At 39.0% G+C, this 23734-nt stretch overlaps 1 protein-coding gene across 2 annotated transcripts; it reads left to right on the top strand.

The window, feature by feature from the left end:
• The first annotated feature begins 5101 nt into the window (after window positions 1-5101).
• LOC113502900 (eukaryotic translation initiation factor 4E transporter-like) lies at window positions 5102-23685 on the top strand. 2 transcript variants are annotated; one of them, XM_026884652.1, is made up of 23 exons: window positions 5102-5484; window positions 7681-7876; window positions 8175-8253; window positions 8558-8798; window positions 9211-9370; window positions 10129-10221; window positions 10676-10744; window positions 11122-11221; window positions 11913-12017; window positions 12956-13069; window positions 13487-13598; window positions 14791-14924; window positions 15209-15298; window positions 15720-15863; window positions 16298-16415; window positions 16841-16962; window positions 17537-17624; window positions 18683-18852; window positions 19773-19877; window positions 19999-20079; window positions 20285-20347; window positions 20644-20734; window positions 21304-23685. In XM_026884652.1, the coding sequence occupies exons 1-23, from the start codon at window positions 5193-5195 to the stop codon at window positions 21477-21479; spliced, it is 2943 nt and encodes a 980-aa protein (XP_026740453.1). In that variant the 5' UTR covers window positions 5102-5192; the 3' UTR covers window positions 21480-23685. The 2 variants fall into 2 exon arrangements, with proteins under 2 accessions (XP_026740453.1, XP_026740454.1); XM_026884653.1 differs by having other exon boundaries at window positions 18719-18852; window positions 21304-21543.
• Window positions 23686-23734: the final 49 nt, after the last annotated feature.

Raw genomic sequence — 23734 nt, 5'->3', positions numbered from 1 at the left:
TTTATTTATTTTATTTATGTTTATATAGCATGTTGGGTACAGAAATGCCATTCTAAGCGAAACCGCGACACTTCGCGCCCCACGTTTCGTGTGGTGACCTATCTACCTGTACAGTCGATTTTTAAACATTGTCTTTGATTGGATCAACCCTTAAAACAGCTGGAAAAGTCTACACAACTGAATATTGCAGACCTATAGCACAAGTTAGTATACCCAGGTATAAGCAATTTGTAGCATTTAACAATATTTGCACATCTGAAATGACAAGCTTTGAACAAATATGGTAAACAATTTTATGAAAACAGTATAACAAAGAATGGGTATACAGATGGAGGGAGAATAATCTCATAAGTATGATAGTTATTCCTACATTTGGAGACAAAATAAGTAGAAGAAGACCAATGCTAGGTTTCACTCCTGAAATAGTGTGATGTCTGTTGAGTTGAATGGAAGGACAGGGTTAAAAGTGTTGTAGAGTAAAGAATTATCTTGTTTACTTTTGTTTTTAGAGTGAGTCTTATGCATGGCAATACTATAGTTATTCAACAAGTGGAATGAGTCAATATTCCAAACATTACTTTTTTATAAAGCTGCCAGTTTTCTCAAGTAATATGTAATTATTACTCTTTATTTGACCTATTTAGCAGGTAAGTAAAATATTACGGGTCTCGTAAATCAAAACATTCAAATCTGCATAACACTGCATTATCCGTTCATGAACTGAAACATAACTAAAAGTTATTAAGCTCTGGTTATAATTACAGACTATTTATAATAGGTCTGTTAAAGTAAAGTCAAGCTATTGGCCCGTCGACACAGAGTATTTATCATGCTTTGTGATATTGTGATACTCCTCGCTGCTGCACGTAAACAATGCGTCGCAGCTAAACGCGCCGTTTAAAAAAAATACTTACTTTTTTATTGGCAATGGTTTTTTGTAGTTCTAGTGTATTGTCATTGTATTGATCGGTATTTTAAATTGTGTTGTAAAGTGACTGAACTATATCTGTGAATGTAATGAGGTTGATTGGTTTTATGCTTCGCCTATTCTATTAAAAATGTAAGGACAAGATGATGCAGAACGATGAAATCAAAAGAAAACTTGAGGTAAAGCATCAGGTGGAACACTTGGAAGGGCTATAAATTTCTTGGGTGATATATTGGTTGGTTTTGTGTAGCCTGTTGGCACCCTTAATGTCGCGAGTCCAAAACGCACTTGCAAGGCTTTATTAAAAAAAAAGTGCACACTACCAAAGATTGTAACGGTTATTTGGTATTCGATCATTCAATCTCGTACATCCCCTAACCGGAATGCTGACTTATAACCCTTATTTCTTAGTTTTTTTTTTTATTGAATATGCCTTAGGAAGCATAAACATCTGAACTTGTGGGGCTTGTGATGTTGTAAACGAGTTGCAACGCACATTTATCGTGAGCGACGAACAGCTTTTCAGCGTATTCCCATATTATTATTAAATATCTATATTAAAAAAGAATGATGCTGCACTTAGTGCATGTCTTGTTGAGGGGAAATACCTTAATTGTTTGTATTTTAAGATTGGACTTCAAGTTACTATGACGAACGAAAAATGCCTTCGATTAGTGATCATTCAGAAAGAGAGGCCACTCATGAAATTTAATTTAGGAAGTTAATCATAAAGATTACCAGAAAAGGACTGCTATAGTTGCGTAGTAGTAACCAACTCATTTTAGTGCAATGTCTACCTTCATATTTATTGCGAGTTTTATTACTTAGAAAGTTTATAATTTTTACGGCGTCTTTAAGTAAATCACCAGTCTTAGAAACTCCTTAAACAAAAATGCGAAAATATGTATATGCAAAATAGTTGTTCGTAGATTTTATAGAAACGATAATATTAACCAAAGTTTATAAAATGATAACTTTTTGGTGCAATAAAAGACGCGAAATCGGCGCCAGTTTAATAAGATAATTAATTAATTATTTTTTATGAGAAGCATAATTAAACTGCACGAATAATATTTTTCACTTTCGTGTTTTTCGGTCATTAGGTATGTTTCAATATTTAAGAACGCTATGTATTTAAAAAATGGTCACCCTACAGCGCCCTTAATAGGGCTATACGGGAATGATTTTTACTTTCATTAATAACTCGTTAATCGTTTACATACATATTATTAAATATTTGTATGATTTTCCCAAAAAAGATGCCGAAATGCTGTTGATATACCCATAACCCAAGTTCCAAGCTTGCTTTATCCCAAAAACTCTTTTATTTTAAACTGTCCTCCAAAAATCCAACCGATTCATATCACATTATAACCCTTTTTCCGTTACTAAACGTTGCCCTAAACCCTTCGATTGCGTAACGTCATCTCGATCCCTACATCCCTGCGGCCCTAACATTTTGCATGCAAGAATAATACGCGCAGGGACGATCAAGGTCAGGAGAGGAGCTCCCCTTGTATACCTACAGCAACGTATGCAACTGCTCCCGGCGTCGCTTTATTGATTTTGATTGCATATTTTGACCCACATAATAAATTTCTCCTAACGGCTTAGCTTGGTGTTTTGCACACATCACTATATATTATGCTGTCAGGGGATCTAGGAATTGATTATTATTGGTTAAAATAAGATCGAGATGTCGATGTACTCTTTGGATCCTGATTTATCATATCTAGGTGACAAGTACGAATAAAACTTTAAAGAATGTAATATCATTATGAACACACTGATTCTCACGGATTTGATGTTATAAACACATTTCAACGTCATTCTTCACTCGTTATCTAGCATCAGAACATTAACATTCGAAAACTCAAACACAGATTTTGATTTGAGTATCATTGACAACAAGAATAACAAAGTCGGTAGGCAATAAATCGGAAGCCACCCACAATATATGTAAAAATAATCTGAAGTTATTGATTTAATGTGTAACTTCAACAACAACAAGATCTGAATAAAATAAAAAAATGTTGGAATCAATCGCTTATCGTCCGTGCAATTGTAGTAGATAATAGTATTTTATCAATAGTAAACGCATGTTTAGCAAAATTGACATGTTTACGAGGTCTCGATTGGCCGTAGATTTGTAAAAAAAAAACAAAACAAAATTATGTAGGTCTGTTTTGACGGACGATTACGAGCATTGATGTAGGAAAAATACTTTCTCGAACAATATGTTTTATATTACGGATGGTCAGATGATAATTATGAAAGAAGTACTAGCTAAGGCAATGTAAAGACAAAAAAACAAAGAAACACATTGACTTTAAGACTTTTTTAAATTGACATTGGATCTGGTTGGCTCTAAAGACGTAACATATAACCAGCTTTCGTTATAAAAATTTACTAAGTGCCCTTTGTAACTATTTTTGTTTTCCAAATCCTGTAATTGTGTGTGCAATAAAGAATATTCTATTCTATTCTAAGTTACGGTCATCAGTACATTTGTTACATGGATATTGTGCTGTAGTTTCGCTGGCTCGTAAAATAATATGCTTCATAATGCATTGGAGAGGCAATAGTGAAACTGTGCGTAGGAACTGACGTCACACGGCTCAAGTGACGTTTACGTAGGCCACTTACGTGGTTCATACGTAGCTCATTATAAAGTTTCAGAAACAACATAGGCTCATACAAAAAACATGTCTTCCAAAGAAAAAATCTTTACTGTACTCAAAAAAGGCTGTTCATTCTTTTTTCTTGGTGTCTTTTGTGTAAAAACTCATTTCAGAAATAACACGCGACTCGAATGTAAAATAAAATTATGATTACCAAATCACATACATAAACCACTGAAAACCTTCGTTAATTTATTTAATCAATATATATGCCTTTGTATACAAAAGACAAACTAAGATTATTTAAACATTTTTAATTACTTAAACCAAAAGTGTAAAGAATTTTAAAGTAAAAATGTATCGTCAAATCATCCTATTTCAAAATCTGGTAAAACCCTTTCGGGATACGTTTCGTAGTACGAAAATTCGAATGCTGCAACGTATTTTCGCAACGCTGGCGAATTCTGAATAGTCGGCCATCACAGTGAATAATCCCATCTGCAAAGGCAACCCAAACAAATGCAAAGATTAATCAATGCAGCTTTTGTAGAAATAAAGCCGTTATTTGTCAAGGCGGCCGATTTCCAGGAAATTTTATAGGTCAATATTTAACGAAGAAGGTACTATTATGACGGTATTATCAATCAATAACGGTGTGTCATATAAAACGTTATTAAAATATTTGAAGGGAAATATGATACTAAACATTCTTTAAAAATTTAAATTAGTAGGCCTTCGAAAAGCATTTCAATCATTGTGCTAATAATGTTATCCTTTATAAATATTTCCTAACCAGTGAAGGTAAATTACGTGTCTTTAATTATCGTCACTCCTCTACACAATTGTCTTTCCGAGGTAATTCGCGGTATTCGCCAAATGTTGTTTCCGCTACGGTGCATGTACCACGTACGTATATGTGCAAGCCGCATTGCAGACGCTCTGCAGGATATTCAACGCTTACCCGTACCAAAATGGAAGCGGATTTATCAAACTTAATTAAAACCGACTTCGAATATTGCAATTCATTTATTTAATTAAAAACAACACACGTAATATCAATTCTATATTTTATTTACGAATACGATTTGTTTTTACGTTATTGCTTTTCATATTTGCGCTTGTGACGTCAGGATTTGAAACAAAGAATTTTAATGTTCTAGAACACCTTTTATAAATATAATGTGCGGTAGATTTGCGTAACGGAAAGTATTGTTCGCGAAGTAAAATCGTTGAGACTACCCTCATAATTTGAATTAAGTTTGGAAGTTGTGAGCCGGCTTGATCCAGACCAGTCTTTGAGACGAGTCTGTGGCGTTCTGTGTCGTCTGCGGTAGTTTAGCGAAAATCTAAGTTTCCACTATATATATTTTCTGCTCTCATTGCCTCGAGATATACCTTTATACGTTATTAGGAAGTAACATCCCAGTTTAACGTAGTTTGACGTCGCTTTCCGCGCAACCGTCTCTCTGACAAATCCATAGTTTTATCGTGCGTAATTAGTAGTTTAGTGTTTTATTTATTTATTAGTATTTATTTCAAAATTTTGTACAATCGTTATTTTGTGTTTTGTTTTATTGGTAGGATAAAATAGTTTTTTATTGTAATAGGACGCCATTTTGTATTGTCGTGTCATCAATACAGTTATGGTAGTTAAGATTATTAAAGAGGTGTTACCGCCGGCCGGTGAGGTGCTTAAGAAAGGGCGTCGTAGGAGGCGTAGGGCCGGGAGTAGGGCGTCTAGGCGTCGCACGCGCCTGTCCTCGAGCACAGCCTCTGCTGTAGCCTCTATTGTCCCGGAGAAGGGCTCCCAAGCCTCGTGCGCTGTCCACGCGTTTCTCCTCAAATATCAGAGTGCTATAAGAATGATTCCTGCTCAACTGCCCCCGAAAGTACACGCTGGTCCGCCAAGTAAGAGAGTGAAGCGGGTGTCGTGGCGTAAGTACCCTACCTTTCTAATTTCGCAACATTTTTAACGCATCAGTTTCGATGTTCAAATCCTTGCGATATAACTTTACGCGATCTTGATTACTACATTGTATCATAGCAATGCGATTAGGCCAGTTCGATCGTATCGGGAAGTAGCGTGGTCGGAATCGGTCGGATGCCAACATCCCGCCCTCATGCTGCGGTGACGGTAATTTAGAACATATTAAAACATGTTAAAGCCTATTAGAAATGTAGATTGTGATCTTTGATTTGATTATTCCTCACTTGTAATGCTTATCGAGCTGATATTGTGTTGGCACGTCATATCACGTGTTTTCTTACGCGTAATTTGTTTTATTAAACATGACGTTACAAGTTTTTTAATATTTTTTTGAGTCCTGGTGACATAGTGTTTTGATGGGGGTACTATTACAATAATGCTATGAATAGCAGCCCTGAATCCGTGCCTGAATGCAGGGTGTGTTTGGACCCATAACTAGAGTGAATAACCATAACTAACGTCCTTTACGTTTTACCTATTTTTCACTTTACTTCTTCGGCACAACGTCAATAGTAGTATTTTCACATTAATTATAATTAAAGGACCCTTAAATCGCATCATATTTCTCTAGTACACATCAATTTAAAAATTGAATCTATGATATGTATAGCCCTCAGTATTCGCGTACTTGGTAGACTTAAAGTTATTGCACGTATTGCACAAAATAACGTTTGAAGGATTATGATATCATCCGGTGCATCTATTGTTTATTAAGGTACCTTACATACCTTGTGAATTCAATATTAATTTTAGTATTTTATCAAAGATTTATATCCAGAATCATGTCTGAAGCGTGCTCACTACGTAGGACGATATTTTCTTGTGAATAAATACCCTCACCATTAACTCTGCTTTCTATTGACTGAATTATTTTCAAAATTTTTATTTTTGTCCCAAATTTACCCCTTGCTTACGACATCACAAACTCACAGAGTTATTTTCTTCCTTAATTTAACTTCTTATTTCAGAGGTTTCAATTTCGAATAATTAGTTGACATTTAGAAAGTATGAATACTACTAACACCATCCGAGATTTGATAACCTTTGAATTTAGGATTATAATTCGGCTGCACGGATAGGTGTTGACCGTCGAATCTACTGTGCGCGACAAGCTTTTGTGAGATCCACAAATATTTGTCCTGAATCTGGTTCTTTGTGTGCATGTGACTTGAATATTTTTGAAACCTTCCACATCACGAGGAATAAATTCCCTAGTACGGGAGTCGTTTTAGTTTTTCGGAAGGGAATGTAAAGAAGTATTACCGCTTCCATTAATTTCCAAATACTACTAATATTTCTTAAGCAAAGTGTCTCGAATTCGTGTAATAGTCTCGTTAGCGTATTAATTGCACAAGAAAGTATTTACGTGCAGCTAGATGTGATGCTCTTAGCGACGGTTTTATATATAGACTATTGTTGTCGTCTATTTGAGGACTGTCGTGGCCCGGTTGTGATACCAGCTGACTGGCGAGAGCCCAAGCCTTAACTATATGCTATTTACTGAGAGAACTACCCGACTTATAATATAATAAAATTAAGAACTCCACTTTGGTTGACATGAGTTTAATTGCATAATTTAGAAACTCCCACTCTCTATATTTTAACTGGTCAACAGTTTTATTCATTTCTATGGTTTTGACATTCAGAGCGAAGCCTATTTTTAACAATGTAACTTCAGAAAGCATTCGTGATTAAGTTGAAGTAGAACAACTATCTTTGACAGTCATTAAATAGATTTTTTGATAGACATTTGTTCAAAACATCAATAAGGGTTATTCCCAAAGAAACTATTATTTATAATACTATTGCATTGTGTTTTTTTAAATTCGCCTTATTCGTCTTCATTTATTCATTGAATCGCTTATATAATATCAACCTATGTCTTTATCTGTGCCTAGCAGTGAGACACATCACTGATAGAGAAGGTTTGAGTATTGATCTCCACGCTAGTTCACTGCTGTTTAAGTTCACCGTTTGTCAGTACTGCATTAGAATGATAAGAAAAAGCTCTAACTTTGAAAAAGTAACATTATTACTTACCTGCGTTGGAATTGAACATGCACCACGTGCAAACAAACTGCAAGGCACTTTAATGTAACTAGTAATCGAATAAGTTGTAATTAACGAGTTTTTACTATTCCTAGGTGAGGACAACGGCGTGTCTACGGGCGGCGGCGGCGTGGGAGGCGGCGGCGGCGGCGGCGACCCCGCCGTGCTGGCGGTGGGGCCCGCGCGCAAGCCGCTGCAGTACACGCGCGAGCAGCTCGTGCGTCTGCGGAACTCGCCGCTCGTGAAGCGCAACCTCGAGAACGCGTTCGCTGGCTGTGAGGCGTTGGCGCTGTGAGTAGATCATCACAACTATCCACTCAGACTATCGTTCACTATTGAAAATAGATGGAGATCTTTTATTGAGGAGGTGGCAGGGATGTTGCACGATAACACCTTTTATCGTTTAAAACTTTTAAGTATCTGTACCTACTGTCCCACTGATCTGAGCCACTGCCTTCCGGATTTCTTTCGTTTTTATTAAGTTATCCCTATGCAGTAATTATGTAGTTTAGATTGACCAGTAAAAAAGCTAAATAATACTTTGCTTGTTTTCATACCAGATTAACTTATTGTAATTTTGCTATACCAGGGTACTGAAGAGACGCTCTGATTCGCCGAACGAGGAAGACCGAGGTGCGAGAGGCGACGCGCCCAATGAGAACCATAAGGTAATTTATCTTTATAACTCTCGTGAACTCTGAAAACAATTAAAATTAGATTTATAAAAAATTATGTTCTCTGTTCCAAATAGTTCCAATGCTGAGCAAAAATTTCTCCAAAACAATTTCAAAATATTTTTAATTGAATGACAATAATATTTTTTGGAAAACAAACGTACAGATGAACAAACACGGCGTTGCGATCGAATATTCAACAGACTCTGACTTTTCACTCAACAAATTATGTAAAAAAAAGTTATTTTCAATAGATAAATATGTAAAATAGTTAACATGTTATATTTTATTCCTGTAGGGCGTGTACGGTCGCGACCGCGATCGCGAGCGTCGCTCGGCGGACCCGCGCGAGCGCGTGCGCAAGGAGAGCGAGCCGAGCGGCGGCGGCATCGTGCTGTCCCCGCAGCGGCGCTCGTTCACGTCGGGCTGCGGGGCGCCGGCCGCCGCGCCGCCCGCCGCCGCCGCGCCGCACCTGCCGCGCGCGCGCCCCGACTCGCCGCCCGCCGCCGCGCCCGTGCCCGCCAAGACCACCGACCAAGGTGCGCACGTCACACACACTGCATACAGTACCTACACATGAGCCGCACTTTACTACTACTTTTTTGACTACGTGGTTAACCGAATGCTATAGGTTACCAGAACAAACAATCTGTGCACGACTTGTCACGGGTTCGATCCCCGCGTTGGACAAGTATTTGTGTAATCGATCGATTAGGTCGGTAACGCTGACAACTGCCGCTTATACAACAGTTTTAGTTAATAGTATTAATTGCTTCTTTTGACACTGATATGCTGCTCGCATTTACGAGGCCTAATGTGCACGACAATTTTTTTTATTAAATGAGATCTTTTCTTTCTCATCTAATGTCTTATTGTTTTGTGTTTATTGAACCCTTATGACCACCACTTTATACTAAAAATGACCTTATTAACTCCTTTATTCCCCGTCAGGCGGGCGCCGCATCGGTTCCGGGCGCATCATGGTGCGCGACGTGCCGGCGGGCGCGTGGGAGGAGGGCGAGTACCGCGGGGCCGAGCCCTACCGCCCGCCGCGCGAGCGGGAGCGCGAGCGCGAGCGGGACAGGGAGCACAGCCGGCCCAACAACGACAGGTAACGACAGACTATCAGCTTACCACTGACTATTGTAACACGCAAGAGGCAGACCCAAAGAACAACGGACCACAGGCTTCGATGAGCATGGCTGGTCGCATATGCTTTACACAGCTTTCCCAAACTCGCTATTTGTGTAGTTGCAGCAGATCACACGAGTAGTATACTGTACTTACCGGAAGCTCTTTGCTCTGGACCTAAGCTGAGATCGAAAAGCTCAAAGCTGTTACAAATATCGATCTTTACTATACTAAAACGCCGCCCCCTATTCCCCACAGTCCAACGGAATTAGTATATATGTAGTATCTTGTAACTTAAAATAATTGATCGCGTCAACAAACGGCTATGAACACGGCTTATTTACGAACTACGTTTTTCGACTGACCGGCCAGAAAAAAAAATTAATATTTTTGTAAAAAAAAAACTAAATATTTATACGAAAAATGTATAAATTTTTCGTTAATTCGTTACTTCATGGCCCAGAACATCTTGACAGCGACAGGTGATGGACGTCTGTAAGCTTTGGCCTCCATTGTACAATCGCTGACTACATTTTTCCTTATTTTCATTTAAACAGAATATTATTAACATTTTATTCTTATAAGTAATGCCTCCTACATAAGATACAAGTTTGACTGACTGATAGACGTCGGACAAGGCTGACACTTCAAAATGTTTATTGCCTTGAAAAAATAAGTGTTTAATATGTACCTATAGTGTATAATATTGAGAACTAATTTCTAATTTGTTGTTAACAGGTTCGAGCGACGCTCATTTGGTAGAGACTCCTACTCCTCTGATATTAAGAGGGAACGGGACGATCGATTCATCAATGAGAAGATGCGAGACAGGTATACATCTAACAATATTATCATAAATTACTCTCAAAAGTTTGAATGTCCAGGAAGACTCTTTAAACAATGATATAGTCTGGTGTTATGGGACACTATGGTGTAAGATAGTTACCAACTGTTATTGTTAGATACTAGCTCAGAACTATTTGAGATACCCAAATTATAATGTGAGGCATTGGGTGCCTCATTGGGGACCGTTAGGGCAGATGCCTGTCTGTATAACTAATGATGGTGGTATAACCGTCTATAATGAGATGAGTCCCTTCTCTTCAGACCGAATTATATACCACAGCCGCATAATTATGTGTATTTGTTGACAGGCGAGTTTCAGCTTATAGGATGGTATTTCTCAAGGCATGCTTGGAGTTTGCATTAGCATTTGCACCGCCAGATGTTGCAATACCCGGATATATAAATACAGTTGTATCAAACACTATTATTGTTATTTCAGAGAGGACAACCGGAGGTCTGGTGGTCGCTACTCTAACCGACGACACGAGAAAGAAGACGAACCCGAATGGTGAGACTAACACACAATACTCTAGCACAATACCTTGTATAAGGTGTGTAGAGATACTAGTCATTACTACTTGTGTCTAGACTTAATTGCAATTAGTTGTATTGCCGAAATATATAAAATCTACCAGTCTTACAATGCGTCTTCATGTTAAAAGTTATTATAAAGAGACATTAACAGTTAAACTAAGATGAGAAATTACGAATTGAATAAGCGGTCTGCTTATGAACACAACCCTCCCAAAAGTTTACAACATATGTTATGATTTCTTATGTAATAAAATTGCAGAAAGCAAAATTTATAGGAAAAGGCTTATAAAGGGACTGATTGGGTATTGATTACATGCTAATACTTAACTCACATTTATGTTTCATCAACAGGTTTAGCGGAGGGCCCACATCTCAGCTGGAGACGATTGAACTGCGCGGTTTCGACGACCCACCCAAGAAGAATGGCACTGCGAACAATAAAGAGACTGAGGTTAATATAAAGTTTATTATTATACAGATTATTTGCAAGAAAGTTAGACTAATTTGTCTGTATGTAAGAGCCCGGACATATATTTTTAGTAACCTTTTTCATGTGTTTTAACAGCTGACTATCCCGTTATTATATTTTTAATTTATAGGTATAATTGTTTTGTGTATAAAATATTTCTAGTTTTTAGATTGGTAATGACAAGATACATGTCAATGTTAGATGTGATATCAATGTGATCTCTGCCAACATTGTTTTTCAATTTGCATGCAAATGAAAGTTTTTTCGGTGTTTTCTTATATAAACTTAACTTAATTTAGCAATTTTCACAAAGAATATGGTATTTTTAACAAGATCTCAATTCAGGACGTAGTAGATATAGTATTTTCTTACAGAAAATGAAAATAAACTACAAATATGTATCTTTAAAACTTTATATTGTTATTAACACGTAAAAAAAGGACATAAGCAAATACGTTGAAAAGCTTGCCATGGTTTTTGTAATACTTTAAAGTTATATCTAACTTAAAACACTTTAAATAGGCCAAATAGGATTTCCAGATCGTAATAACGAAAAGCCAGCTTATTCTGGCAGTTTACCTACACTTTCGGCTCAGTGCTTGCTTGTGAAAAACATGAAGAAAATGATTATAACAGCATATTGAGTATAACTAAATAGTTGGTACGTTGTCAGAAGTGGAACAACAGCGGCGGGTCGCGGTCCCCGGCGCCGGAGCGGTGGCGGGAGACCTCGTCACCCATCGCGCAGCCCAACAACGACTCGGCTAACACCAGCAATGTACGTTTGCCATCATTTATTTGTACAAATAAACTTATATTAACTCTGTCAGCGTATTACCTAACTCGAAAAAGCAACGAGTTTGCTATTATACAATGATAATAATTTATAGTTGCAAGTTTAGTAATAAAATATTGTCGCCGTGTTTCTGAAAGGCTTATCATATGACCGTTTTACTTAACTATCAAGGCAAGCGAGTAATACTCGTAGATCTCTATAGCAGTTCACATATACACTATTACACTATTATTTTTGCCTGTTTATGTGTACCATTTGTTGGAGATCCAATAATAATTAAATCAATAATTGTTGCAAGGCCATTGTAACCTTTCTGTAGATGCTTTTCTGTTGAGAACAGCTTGCGTAATTGGGATTAATACATTACATCACAACTATTATCAACACAGTCTTAAATATTGATGATGATGCATTTTTTTGTATTTGTCATACTTATCAGTCTTTTAGAAACTCGACTTTTGTCTATTATGAACATCATTTAATATTATTTAGCATGTAGTATTATTGTTTTGATTATTTAATTTTAGTTAACACCTGTTACAGCTAGATATATAATAATTTATTATGTATAATATAATAATACCAGCAAGTATACATCAAACTGCTGGTCACAGACCTCTACCCGTATAGGGAAGGTTTGAGCATTGTCTAATTAGAACTCTGCAATATATTTAAGTAATTCATATTAAATATGACTAAGTTTAATTAATTACAAATGTATTATTGCTTATATTTAAGAAATACCATGTCATTAATGTTATATTCATTGTAACCTTGTTTCTTGCTTTTAGCTTCTGGCATTATCACCAACATATCTAGTACTTGCCACATTTATTCACTCGTATTGGTGTTGTTTCTATAGTTGTATATCATCACCACATTTGAAAGCAATATTGTTAATTGTAATGTTTGTCGTACAGGATAAGGACTCGGGCGTGGAGTCCAAGAGCGAAGAGCCGGCGCCGAACAACGACCAGCCGGAGTTCAACCTCGACGAGTTCCTCAAGTTCGACTCTATACCTGACGTGCTCACTGTAAGTCGAACTTGTTAAAAAATGTATATAATTCCCCGCTAACCGTCTCTCGGACATTTCTGCTTTCCTAACAGAGAAGAAATTCGGTACGGTATCCACAAAATCGAGGAAAGAGACGAGAGATTTGAGGTCACCACGCCAGAGCCATTGCGTTCAGTGTTGCGATTTCGATCCTCGCGTAGGACGAGCATTTGTGAGAGTCATGAATGCTTGTCCTAAGCTTTGGTGTCGTTGCATCTTACTTGAATGTTTCTGCTACGCCTAGCGACACAAGGATTAAATTCCTATTCTTCTGTATTTCATATCAACACAGTATATGATTATGTGTAATTTAATTCAAGTTGCAGTTTTAAATCCAGTCTCTTACTTGTATAGCATTGTAATGTAGATTCCATTAACACTCTTGTTATCGTCTAGAACGGCGGTGGCGAGTCGGAGGGCGGCAGCCGGTTCAGTCGATGGTTCCGTCGCGAGAGCCCCACCAACGATGCCAAGCATTACGAGCGGCTGCTGCATAATATGGTGGACGGTGAGTTCATTATTTTATACCAACTGCCCTAATAAACTTCGTATATCAGTCAGCCAATACAATAATTAGGATATTCTGTCAATCACGTCTCCGCAAGATCGATATCTCTATACCCACCTCGTGTACACTACTTACTCTCCTGATACCACCCTTATAACCAACTATATGCGCACTGTACTCTTTCAAAGTATATTTTTATAAATGCACCTGTCACAACAAAAAAGTGTCTTGAAAAATTCAAATCTAAATGTTTCCCTGGACTTAGAATGGAATAAAATATTGAAATACTAAAGAAAAAATCGGGTTCGTGAATGAAATAAAATGTAGCGTGATAAAACGTAAATTAAATTAAATTAAAATATATCGGCCGCTTCTTGTTTTCGAATTATCCGTATATGGGTTATGATAGTCCCAAGATCTCCTATACATATAGAGGATGAGCACAAACATTGAGCGCAAAGGCTTTTCGCGATTTTGTTAGTGTTTACTGCCCATTATCAGTTCTGCGTGCTTTCTGCTATATCGGGGATTATGGGACGCTGCTATCAAACTGATCCAGACAGGCGAACACGTGCTCCCCGTGCAACCGCGACCTATCCCGCAGTGGCTACACTACTAGCTCACGATTTAAAATTATTAAATGACTTGTTTGGATGTTGTAGAGCTAGACAACGGTCGGTCGGAGACGGCGGGCGCGGGCGAGGCGCACGTGTTCGCGCCCATCGCGCCGGCCGCGCGCGCGCCGCCCGCCGCGCCGCCCGCCGCGCCGCCCGCCGCGCCGCCCGCCTCGCTGTTCGAGCTGCTGCTGCGGGCCAACGCCAACCACGAACACCGACCCGGTACTGCCACCACACCACGCACACACGCCTCTACATACACCGTCATAACTAAGAGTACAGTAATCGCAAAATGGCGGTTTTCACATAAACACATAAACGCAATTTAAGCAGATTTAATGCAAGTACAACGTAACTCATTACGTAAAAAACATTGTTTTGTCTTATGTTTTTTTATGAATATTAGTTTTTCATGTACAGAAAAAAATAAAAAATGTTGATTACTCTCTGCACTCTTAGTTATGATGGCAGACCTACACACACACGCACATGAGTATATACAGACATGCAGAGACACACCTACACGCACACAGACCCACACCGGCACATACTAACGTGCTTTTCAATTGTTTCAGAGGTGAACCACGTGGGCGGCAAGGTTCACAGTCTGGAAGAGCTAGAAGCGCGGCTGCGGCCACAGCACACGCAGCAGCAGCAGCAGCAGCATCACAATGTACCTGATCACGATCTCACTGCCTTCAAACGACTCGTGAGTATATTATTTTATTAACCTGTGTTCATTTCTGCAAAGTAATAATAGTTACAATTTAGTTAACTTGTAAAAAAATATTTAAAATATTACCAAAGCAAATATAAATTTATGGCACCTCAAATGGTTTATTTTTTAATGTGTGTTTAAAAAAAAAACACTAAAATTGCTTACCTAAATAGAGTACATTTAATTAACCGGCGCTTTGTTCTCTGAGTGGAGAATGTTCATGTGTATGATCAGCATTAGCTGGGCGTACATGTCATTGAGTCCCCCCCCCGCAGCTGGCGCAGGTGTCGGGCGGCCACGCGGTGGCGGCGGCCCCCGAGCCGGCCCCGCGCGCGCCCATGCCGCAGCCCATGAGTCTGCTGCAGGTACACACACTAACTATCTATATGTACTACTACACACGGGCCCATCATCACCCTCTGTAGCATACCTGTCGTTTAATTCGGATCACCCATGGACCTCATGTAAAATCCTGTATACCTGTTAGGGAATAAATAGAAAAATAGAAAGGTTATCACTAGCTTAGCAGAACTCTGTGTGGAGTTGTGTTTTGAGGATCCAATATAATCACTTCATCAATATATAGATGTTAAATGAAATGATTTTCTTTTGCTACGCAGTCTCAACCTACCAGTTCCGTGGGATATAACCATACACAAATGCCTTTTTAGCACCATTTACTGTTAATGTTTGTTTATTATTTTTTGTTCCTTCAAGTTCACTTTCCTCAATCTTTGCTTACAATAATTATTCTTAACTAATTATTTTACCACCATGTTCACTTAGATGTTAAATAAGAGTATGGAGCAGCAACAAAAACAGCAGCAGCAACAACAGCAGCAGCAGCAACAACAGCAACAGCAGCAACAACAGCAACAACAACAGCCGCACATACCGCAGGAGCTCCTATACAAGCTCTTGCAAGTGCAGGTAAATCATTCATAAAAGACGAAAAGCCGTATTCATCCAGTCTCTAAAATGTATGATACATTATACATTTTAGAGAATGAAATTTCAGTTTTAAAGCGACACAAGGATTAAATATCTTAAAGCAGGATAAGATTTTAATCCACGTGTCGCTTTCACAAACATTCAAGTATATTCAAACCTTTTATTCGGAGAGATTGTAGAAACTAAACAGACACAACGAAAAGAAAACGCGAGACGATGAAACCGTTCAACTGAAACACGTAGTTAAAAAAATAGACCCATTTTCAGGAATAAATATGGCCGTTTGACATATTTTCTATACAAAAGCTGTCAAAGCGTCAAACTTATTCGTCAGATAAAAATTATCTGGCGATTGAAAAATCGGCCCTTAGTGTAATTAGAGCCATCTATCTATGGGTTTCCATTTCATGCAGCAACACCAGCAGCAGCAACAGCAACAGCAAGCGGCCGCGGGCGGCGGCGAGATGGGGGGGCTGGGGCCCGCCGACAGAGAGCTGCTACAGCGGCCTGAGGCACAGGCCATCGTTCGCGGTCAGTACAACACACAGCACTGTCGCTAATTACTAAGGCGTTCCAAACTTAAAGACAATTGGGTTTGAACTCTTGACATAGACAAGACAGCTGACATCTTGCCCAGCTAATTACCTGCCAATAAGTACCCAGAATTAAAAAAATCAGCGTGCGGAAATAGTTATTAAAGGTACGACAATCCGACTTCACGAGGGAAGATCGCGTAAGGAGGCAAAAGCTAGTGAACTATTTAAGCCTGTTTGTACTGTTTAAACTTAGGATTTAGACTCCTTTTTTGTACAAAGCACCAAGAATCCTCTTAGTCTAATTGTTTGACGTCACATCTAACTTAATTTTGAAATCAGTATCGTAATATGAAGGTTTCCCTGTCCAGCAGTGGACCGCGATGTAAAGAATTAGTTGTTGATCGAATATGAACGTTATAGGCTTGAAGACTGGCGAGATAACGGCGCAGCACCTGATGCAGCAGCTCAGCAACCCCGGCCTGCAGAGCCGACACCGGGAGGTCCTGCTCACCATACTGCGGCTGCACCAACACCAGAGACAGGTACACTATGCAGCTATGTGTAGGTAAAGAAAGACTATGATATTACCGCTATGATACCGCTAATACGATGACAAGTTAATCAGCGGCTTCTGTTGGTTTAGAATGGAGGAAATGTGTAAATGAATGTATCGTACTTCATCGTGGTTTTAAGCACGTGAAAATTGGGTTTAAAAGTCACGCAACACAAGTATAGTGAACGGCGACATGAGAGAATGATAAGATTTCAATGATAGTTTTTCAGTAATGTACAGCTAACCCTAAACCTGATGCACCAAGTATGATAGTGTTTGTTTTGCTCAAACACGTCAGCCTACCAGGTTCTTAGCTTTAAAATCAAGTTCATTTCTTACTTGAACACGTAGGTCAGGCTTTTTTTTATATATTTCATGCTGGGCTAAACGCCGTTTGAACTCCGATAACGTCAGGTTTCAATGTTAAATTCATAGTTTTTAACATAATAATCAGTGGCGTGCTCTTGGAGAGGCCTATGTCCAGCAGTGGACTGCGATAGGCTGATGATGATGATGATGATGATGAACATAATAATATATGTAGTATTATAATTGTCCCCCAGATGGGCGAGTCCCCGCTGCCAGGCGCAGGTCACCTGGTGGTCCCCCCTCACCACCAGCCGCTGCGCCTGTCGCCGCTGCCGCACCAAGGTCAGCCGCTACACAACTTACTATCTGCCAGCCTGATATACACACTTGACAATAACATTCGTTCTGTGTCTGAAAGGCCGATTTATTTGTATGTTGTCAAACTGACTGTCAACTTGTCAACAATATTTCTTGGTCAAGTAATTAAAAAAAAAACTTTATTAACATCTAAATGTATTTGTAAGACAGTGTCTTGCATATACATTTAGACGGTGTCTTGAAGACTCCGTATGAGACAACATTTATTAACTTATACTAGCCCTGTGTTGAGGGAAGGTTTCTAGTCTGGCTTTCTAGTCTGTCTAGGCATAGAAAGAAAGTTGATAAGCAGACAACCTTTAACAACAAATTTTGATCAGCCTTTTCGAGACTTGTAAAATTACTAATAATCTAACAATGTCGTGTCGTTTCTCTCACGGACGCAGCGTTCTGTGTGTCGCCTATTATGGCCACCAGTCCCAACACGCTAGGCGTGCACCATCCAGGTAGTATATGTTTCACTTCAACTATTTATCTTTGACTATTTAGGAAGTTGGAAGTATAGCTACGACAACACGACAAAGGCGGCTTTAACCATGACGCCAAGTTGTATACTTAACGTGTGCTATATGAGGAGCAACAAATTTGTTGTTACCATGGGCCATAGAAAAAACCATGGGCCATAAAAAAGTCTACTTTCCGATTCCTTTTTATTTCTTACTTACTTTCTATGTTCCGTGGGTCTTACTGCGTGATTTGCTATGTTAATGAAATGTTATGAGTGTCACTTTTGTTTAACCTTATCACAGCAGATATACTATTTTTGAGGATGTTAAGTATTTGCGGTCTTGACGTTTACGTTGCGTAATACCTCAACTGGCTCTTCCATTAAAACCTAGATAATAGAAAATTAATAGAACTCAAAAGAAATGCATTTTGATAAGTTACGTGACTGACGTTGTCCTCAGGGAAGTGTACCTTTTCAACAGGCCCAGAGCCACAATATCAGCATTCACCACCTTGTATTAGGTAAGAAACAAATACAAAGGCATGTAAAATTAATGAATGAACCCTTCTGGCAGGCGTGCCGGGCCGCATCCCCTCTCCGCGCGAGTTAGCCGCGCACACGCAGTCCATCATGCAGAACGCGCTCATCAAGAAGAAGCTGGAGGAGCAGCGCGAGAACTACCGCCGCCGCCAGGAAATGCAGCAGCCCAAGCAGGCCACGCCGATATCCTTCACGCCCACCTCGGTATGTAGCCAACGAACTACTTTCAACTATAGTAAAGTTACCGGCACGGATCTTGAGCGCTGACCTTCAGTTGCGTAGAAGTGATTTTTTGGGTCCCTTTTGCGGCATGAAGTGAGGCGCGGGGCGGACTAAAGTGCAGTGATTGTCCCGCAGCGCTTCGCGTCATAGCCGTCATGAGTGATTGGTTGAAATTCGTTCTTTACTCCAGCTGCATGCACCTCAAGACGATGAGTACGCACAAATGATTAGCGTTTTATTTTACGATGCGCAAAGCGATCCCCACTCTCCCGCTGAGCGCTCAAGATCCGTGCCGGTAATTTTACAGAACAACAGTGCTCTGATACTGTTGAAATAAAACTACAAGTTCTAAAAGCAAATAAGAGACAAACTTTTTATTTTAAACAAATGAAATGTCATAGAGTACACAACTGACATTTTTTATAACAGAGATATCGCTACTTGTTACCAGTATTTTTGATATACAATGAATACAAAATTTAATCCTAGGATGGGTATGGGTATCGGTGTTTTTAAATAAACTGTCTATTACATGCAACACCTACTGTACCTTTTTTTGATGAACCTTTATGTATTGGTTTAGTGAAATAAACGTTATTATTATTATTATAGCTGCTCTAGCTATGAAATAAAAAGATTTAGCTTGTGCAATGAGTTTGGTGGTAGAGACCCAATGTCGTCCGCAGTTCTGCGTTAGAGCGTACGACCTGATCTGATATTGCGTGCAGGTGTGGTCGACAATCAGTGCCGGTCCGTAATTATGTAACATCATCAAACTGAGTTTTACGCAAAGTAGTCTTATCTAAATATATTTTAAGGCTTAAGAACGGATTCTATCCTACAACAGAGCTCAGAATAATAAGTTTTACGTAAGAGGTCTATAATGAATTGAGTTTGTCCAGGTATTACGTAAGATGACCGCAGAGAAAGAGTCTGATGCACCCAGTCCAAAGCAGCAGCAGTGGTCGCAGCCACCCAAGATCCCGCAGGGCAGGCCTATAGTCAAGGTGAGCCTGCTTCAGCCTTTGCCACATTATTTTCCTCGTATTAATGTCTATAAGAGAGAACGCAAAGGTGACGCAACGGTGTGCTATTTAATAAGACTTTAAAAGATGAATGTGTTTGCAGGGTAACCAAAGCGGCACTGCGCCAACAATCGGCTATGCTTCACCCAATGATTACCAGCAGCATTATATGAATCAACAGCAGGTATGATTTTTTTATTATTCCTACCTACAGGCTATTTTGTACCCGCTTTCAATAACCCAAATACAAAGGGTTATCGCAGAGTTAATCGAGACAGCCTCTTCTGTCTTCAGTTTTACCTCTTTAAATGTTACACATAATTAGTTATTTTACTTGTTATTTGAGTATTTATATTTACGATTCTATAATGGAGTGTTTTGTGTTACAGCAAATGCTCGGCGGAGTTCGTCCCTTCCCACACGCCCAACAGAGGCAACAAGTACCAAATTCAGTAAGTTTACTTAACAATAAATACTATACAGATCACCATGATTCTTAACCAGTGTGTGGTCAATTATTTCCATATTATTCCATACTTTTTGGGCATACTCTTTTTTATTTCGGTTTGAAAGACTGCATGAACCCATGCTGAGGCTAAAACGTGAAATTCTCTCCGAATTCTCTCCGGCCTTCAAATAGTCAGAGCCACGATATTTGCCTCAGGAAATTTGGCATAGTTTAATTATTTAACACACACATTTGACAATAGAAGCTGTATTCTATATCGATAATAATTATTGTTCATAGTATAACAACATGAACAACATGGCTCGCGGCATGGCCGGCGGCACCTCTCTACACAAGCTGCTCATCCAGTCCCACCAGAGGAGTCTTAACGGTGAGCAAATATAATCTGCAAGGTAGACTACCAATCACACTACTAACAACTTATACTTTATTATATTTGCACTTGTTATAGAATTATAATCATTTATGGATAGCACAGGAATATTATTTAGTTAATTTTTGGAATGTAATTTTTCTAACAGTTTTTGAGTATCAGTAATTGATGAGAAGTATCTTGCTTGAAGCGGTTGTGATAGCCTAAGATCCCGCTCAAGAGTTTGTTTTTTTTTATTCTTAGTATATTGTGCACACAGTCAAGATTCTAAATGAGTATCATAGCTCCATTCTATTCCATACTGAATTATAACAAATCAAAATATTGCAAACAACTTTTTAAAGTCCTGTCAGCTTGATCTTACAATAATAACTAACAAAAACTAACAATTTTGGCCTCGTGCATGCTCAGTAATATTAATGGATAAAATATTTGATCTTGCCCATACTATTGCATGTCGACCTTTAGGGATCAGTAGAGAGGAAATAATGACTACCATTTATAGACGTAAATTGTAAGGAAGAGAAGTGAGAGGTGGAGTGTTATGTACGGTGTGGGTGTTGCAGAGCTGGGCGCGGCGGGCGGCACGGGCGGCGGCGACAACCAGCTGGCGCGCTGGTTCTCGCCCGAGCTGCTGGCGCGCGCGTCGGCCGGCAAGCTGCCCTCCGTGCACGTGCCCAACGCGCTCAGCCTGGAGGACCTGGAGCGCCACCACCAGCCCTCCGCGCCCGTGCACAACTAGCCGCCCTCGCCGCCCTCGCCGCCCTTTCCGCCGGCGCCGCTCCTCATATAGCAATAACATGAATTTGTCAAACTCCATTTAGTATATAGTATTAAATCTACTACCTTTGTATAAAAACCGTGGTAAAACCGTGTAAGAGAGTAAAATAGACTCGATTTTATGCGCAAAAATAGCGTAAATTAATGACGTAAACGCGTAAAACATTGCAATGTATTGTTATTAAAATTATTTATATTTTTGTGCAAATGTCCATAAATTTGAGGTTTGTAGGTCTGAAAATTGATTCTGGTCGGTAACGATTTGTCAAAATTCCCTATATAGTTGGGACAGTGAAACCATGATAATAATATTGTAACTTACCTTAAATGTATTGATGAGTGGGATTACATACGAGAGGCAATTTATAGATAGACACTAAGAATTCGCGTACCTACAGTTAATAATCTCAAGACATCGAAATGCATTGATAACTTACAAGCACGGACGATATATGAAAATGTAGAAAATAGTAAGTTAATGTATATCGTAAGACCCGATTTTGCCTGTTCAATACTTTGTTGAAATTGATTAAAACGTCCGCGACTTGTATTTTAATCGTTATGTTCTAGAAATCTCAAATGAATATACTGTTTCAAAAACAAGCATAAGATATCAATATTCCCTTGATGAAGATTATATTTATAAAGCAAGGTGATTCAGTCGACGGCGGGTAACAATTTTGATGTATTCATTTGTGTAGCGAGTTTTGACCGATAGTCATTATTTTGGCCCGCTGCCGGCTCCCCTGTCTGACTTCCAGTTGACTTCATACGTTGGAGTCGCCACTCCTTCCATGGCGATCATGGACGCGAGCGCTGAACGCAAGAAACATTATGGCCAAATTGGAAAGTAACCTCATTTGATCTGGTTTTCTTGTTTTCGGTGCTAGGTTAGGTCACTTGAGATGTAAGCGAGTGAGATCGGATGAATGTGTGAGTGCGTGTCTATACGTATGTCTACGGTTGTGTTTGTAAGCATTTTTGTTACTACGTCGTTTATGTGAGGAGAAGGATTTTTGTTGATAAAATAATAATAGAAGTATTGTCATTCCCCGCGTCTGTACTCAGCTAGACCGAGGGACGGACATAGGTAGGGCGACCGTTTTAGTTCCGAATCGCGATTTCATTTTGTAATACGATTTTGGAATTTGGCACAAGTGTAAAAACAAAAAAGAACTACATTTGTGTTTAAAATTCCCCGAATATATTTTTTTATGAATTTTACGATTCGCGTGCGATTTTAGCGATTCTTTTTTCATCATTGAGACCTGAGCTAGATGCATGTCAATTATAATTTCAGATAGCCGCGCGATACGAGCGTACACAACGGTATTAACGGTCAATAACGATCCCGACCTGTGTACGTCTGCGTACGCCCTTACGACAAATGTAGAGTATTACCGTCCAGAAAGCGTATGTCAATCTCTTTGTTCGAAACTCAAGCAATTATACTTCGTACATAACGCCTATGCCTTTTAATTCTATAGTATTATAAACCCATTGTTTTAGACCGGCGACGTGAGTGTTCAGAGTGGACAAATTAATTAAAGTATAGATGCATGTTTAAAGTTACTAATGTGAAATGTTTATTTAATATGGACTGGTAGTTTGGACGAGGGGCGTATTTAAATTGCTTACAAATGTGTGTGTAGCTAATCTTCCGATGATTTTTTGATTTCTAGCTAACGTTACAATAACCGATCATCTAAAATTTTGAAATGAATAACCGGGTTTTCGGTTATAGGTCTGCGTTTATACATGAGGCAAACGATTGCTAAGCAGTCTGAATACGTCCCTCGATCAAATAATCATCCCCTGTATAGTTGTAGTAGTGCAGATATAGAACGGTCCATCTGAACGTACAACATGGTCGCATAGCGCAGGTTTCAAAACATTTTGATGACATTTTGAGACGGATTTGAAGATATAATACTCTAATCATGAATTGATATGATTTTTATTTGTGAGAGGACGTGGTACCGTTAGTGGGGCATTAGATGCGACACTGGCGGTACCAAGGTACCAAGTTAGTGGTTTTAGTGGCGAAATTTCAGTTAAACGGGAGCCGTGGCGACTTGCACGGTAGCACGCTGCGGTGCCGTCGCTTACTTATAACAACAAAATAAGTAAGCTTTAATTTATTGAATAAAGAAAAAATTTAAAGTTCATGAATTGTTTTATTGTTTGTAATGACCCTGTTGATATTTGGCGTTTTCA

This window comes from Trichoplusia ni, chromosome 18 (assembly GCF_003590095.1).
Source record: "Trichoplusia ni isolate ovarian cell line Hi5 chromosome 18, tn1, whole genome shotgun sequence".
In the NCBI taxonomy this organism is placed as follows: domain Eukaryota; kingdom Metazoa; phylum Arthropoda; class Insecta; order Lepidoptera; family Noctuidae; genus Trichoplusia; species Trichoplusia ni.
The sequence above is the reverse complement of the archived record's forward strand: the minus strand, read 5'-3'. Positions and strand labels throughout refer to the sequence as shown.

Coding starts and splice junctions, on each gene's coding strand:
- LOC113502900 (XM_026884652.1), top strand. CDS start 5,193: ATGGTAGTTAAGATTATTAAAGAGGTGTTACCGCCGGCCGGTGAGGTG. Junction 7,877..8,174: donor GGCTGTGAGGCGTTGGCGCT/GTGAGTAGATCA, acceptor TTGCTATACCAG/GGTACTGAAGAGACGCTCTG. Junction 20,080..20,284: donor ATTATATGAATCAACAGCAG/GTATGATTTTTT, acceptor TTTGTGTTACAG/CAAATGCTCGGCGGAGTTCG.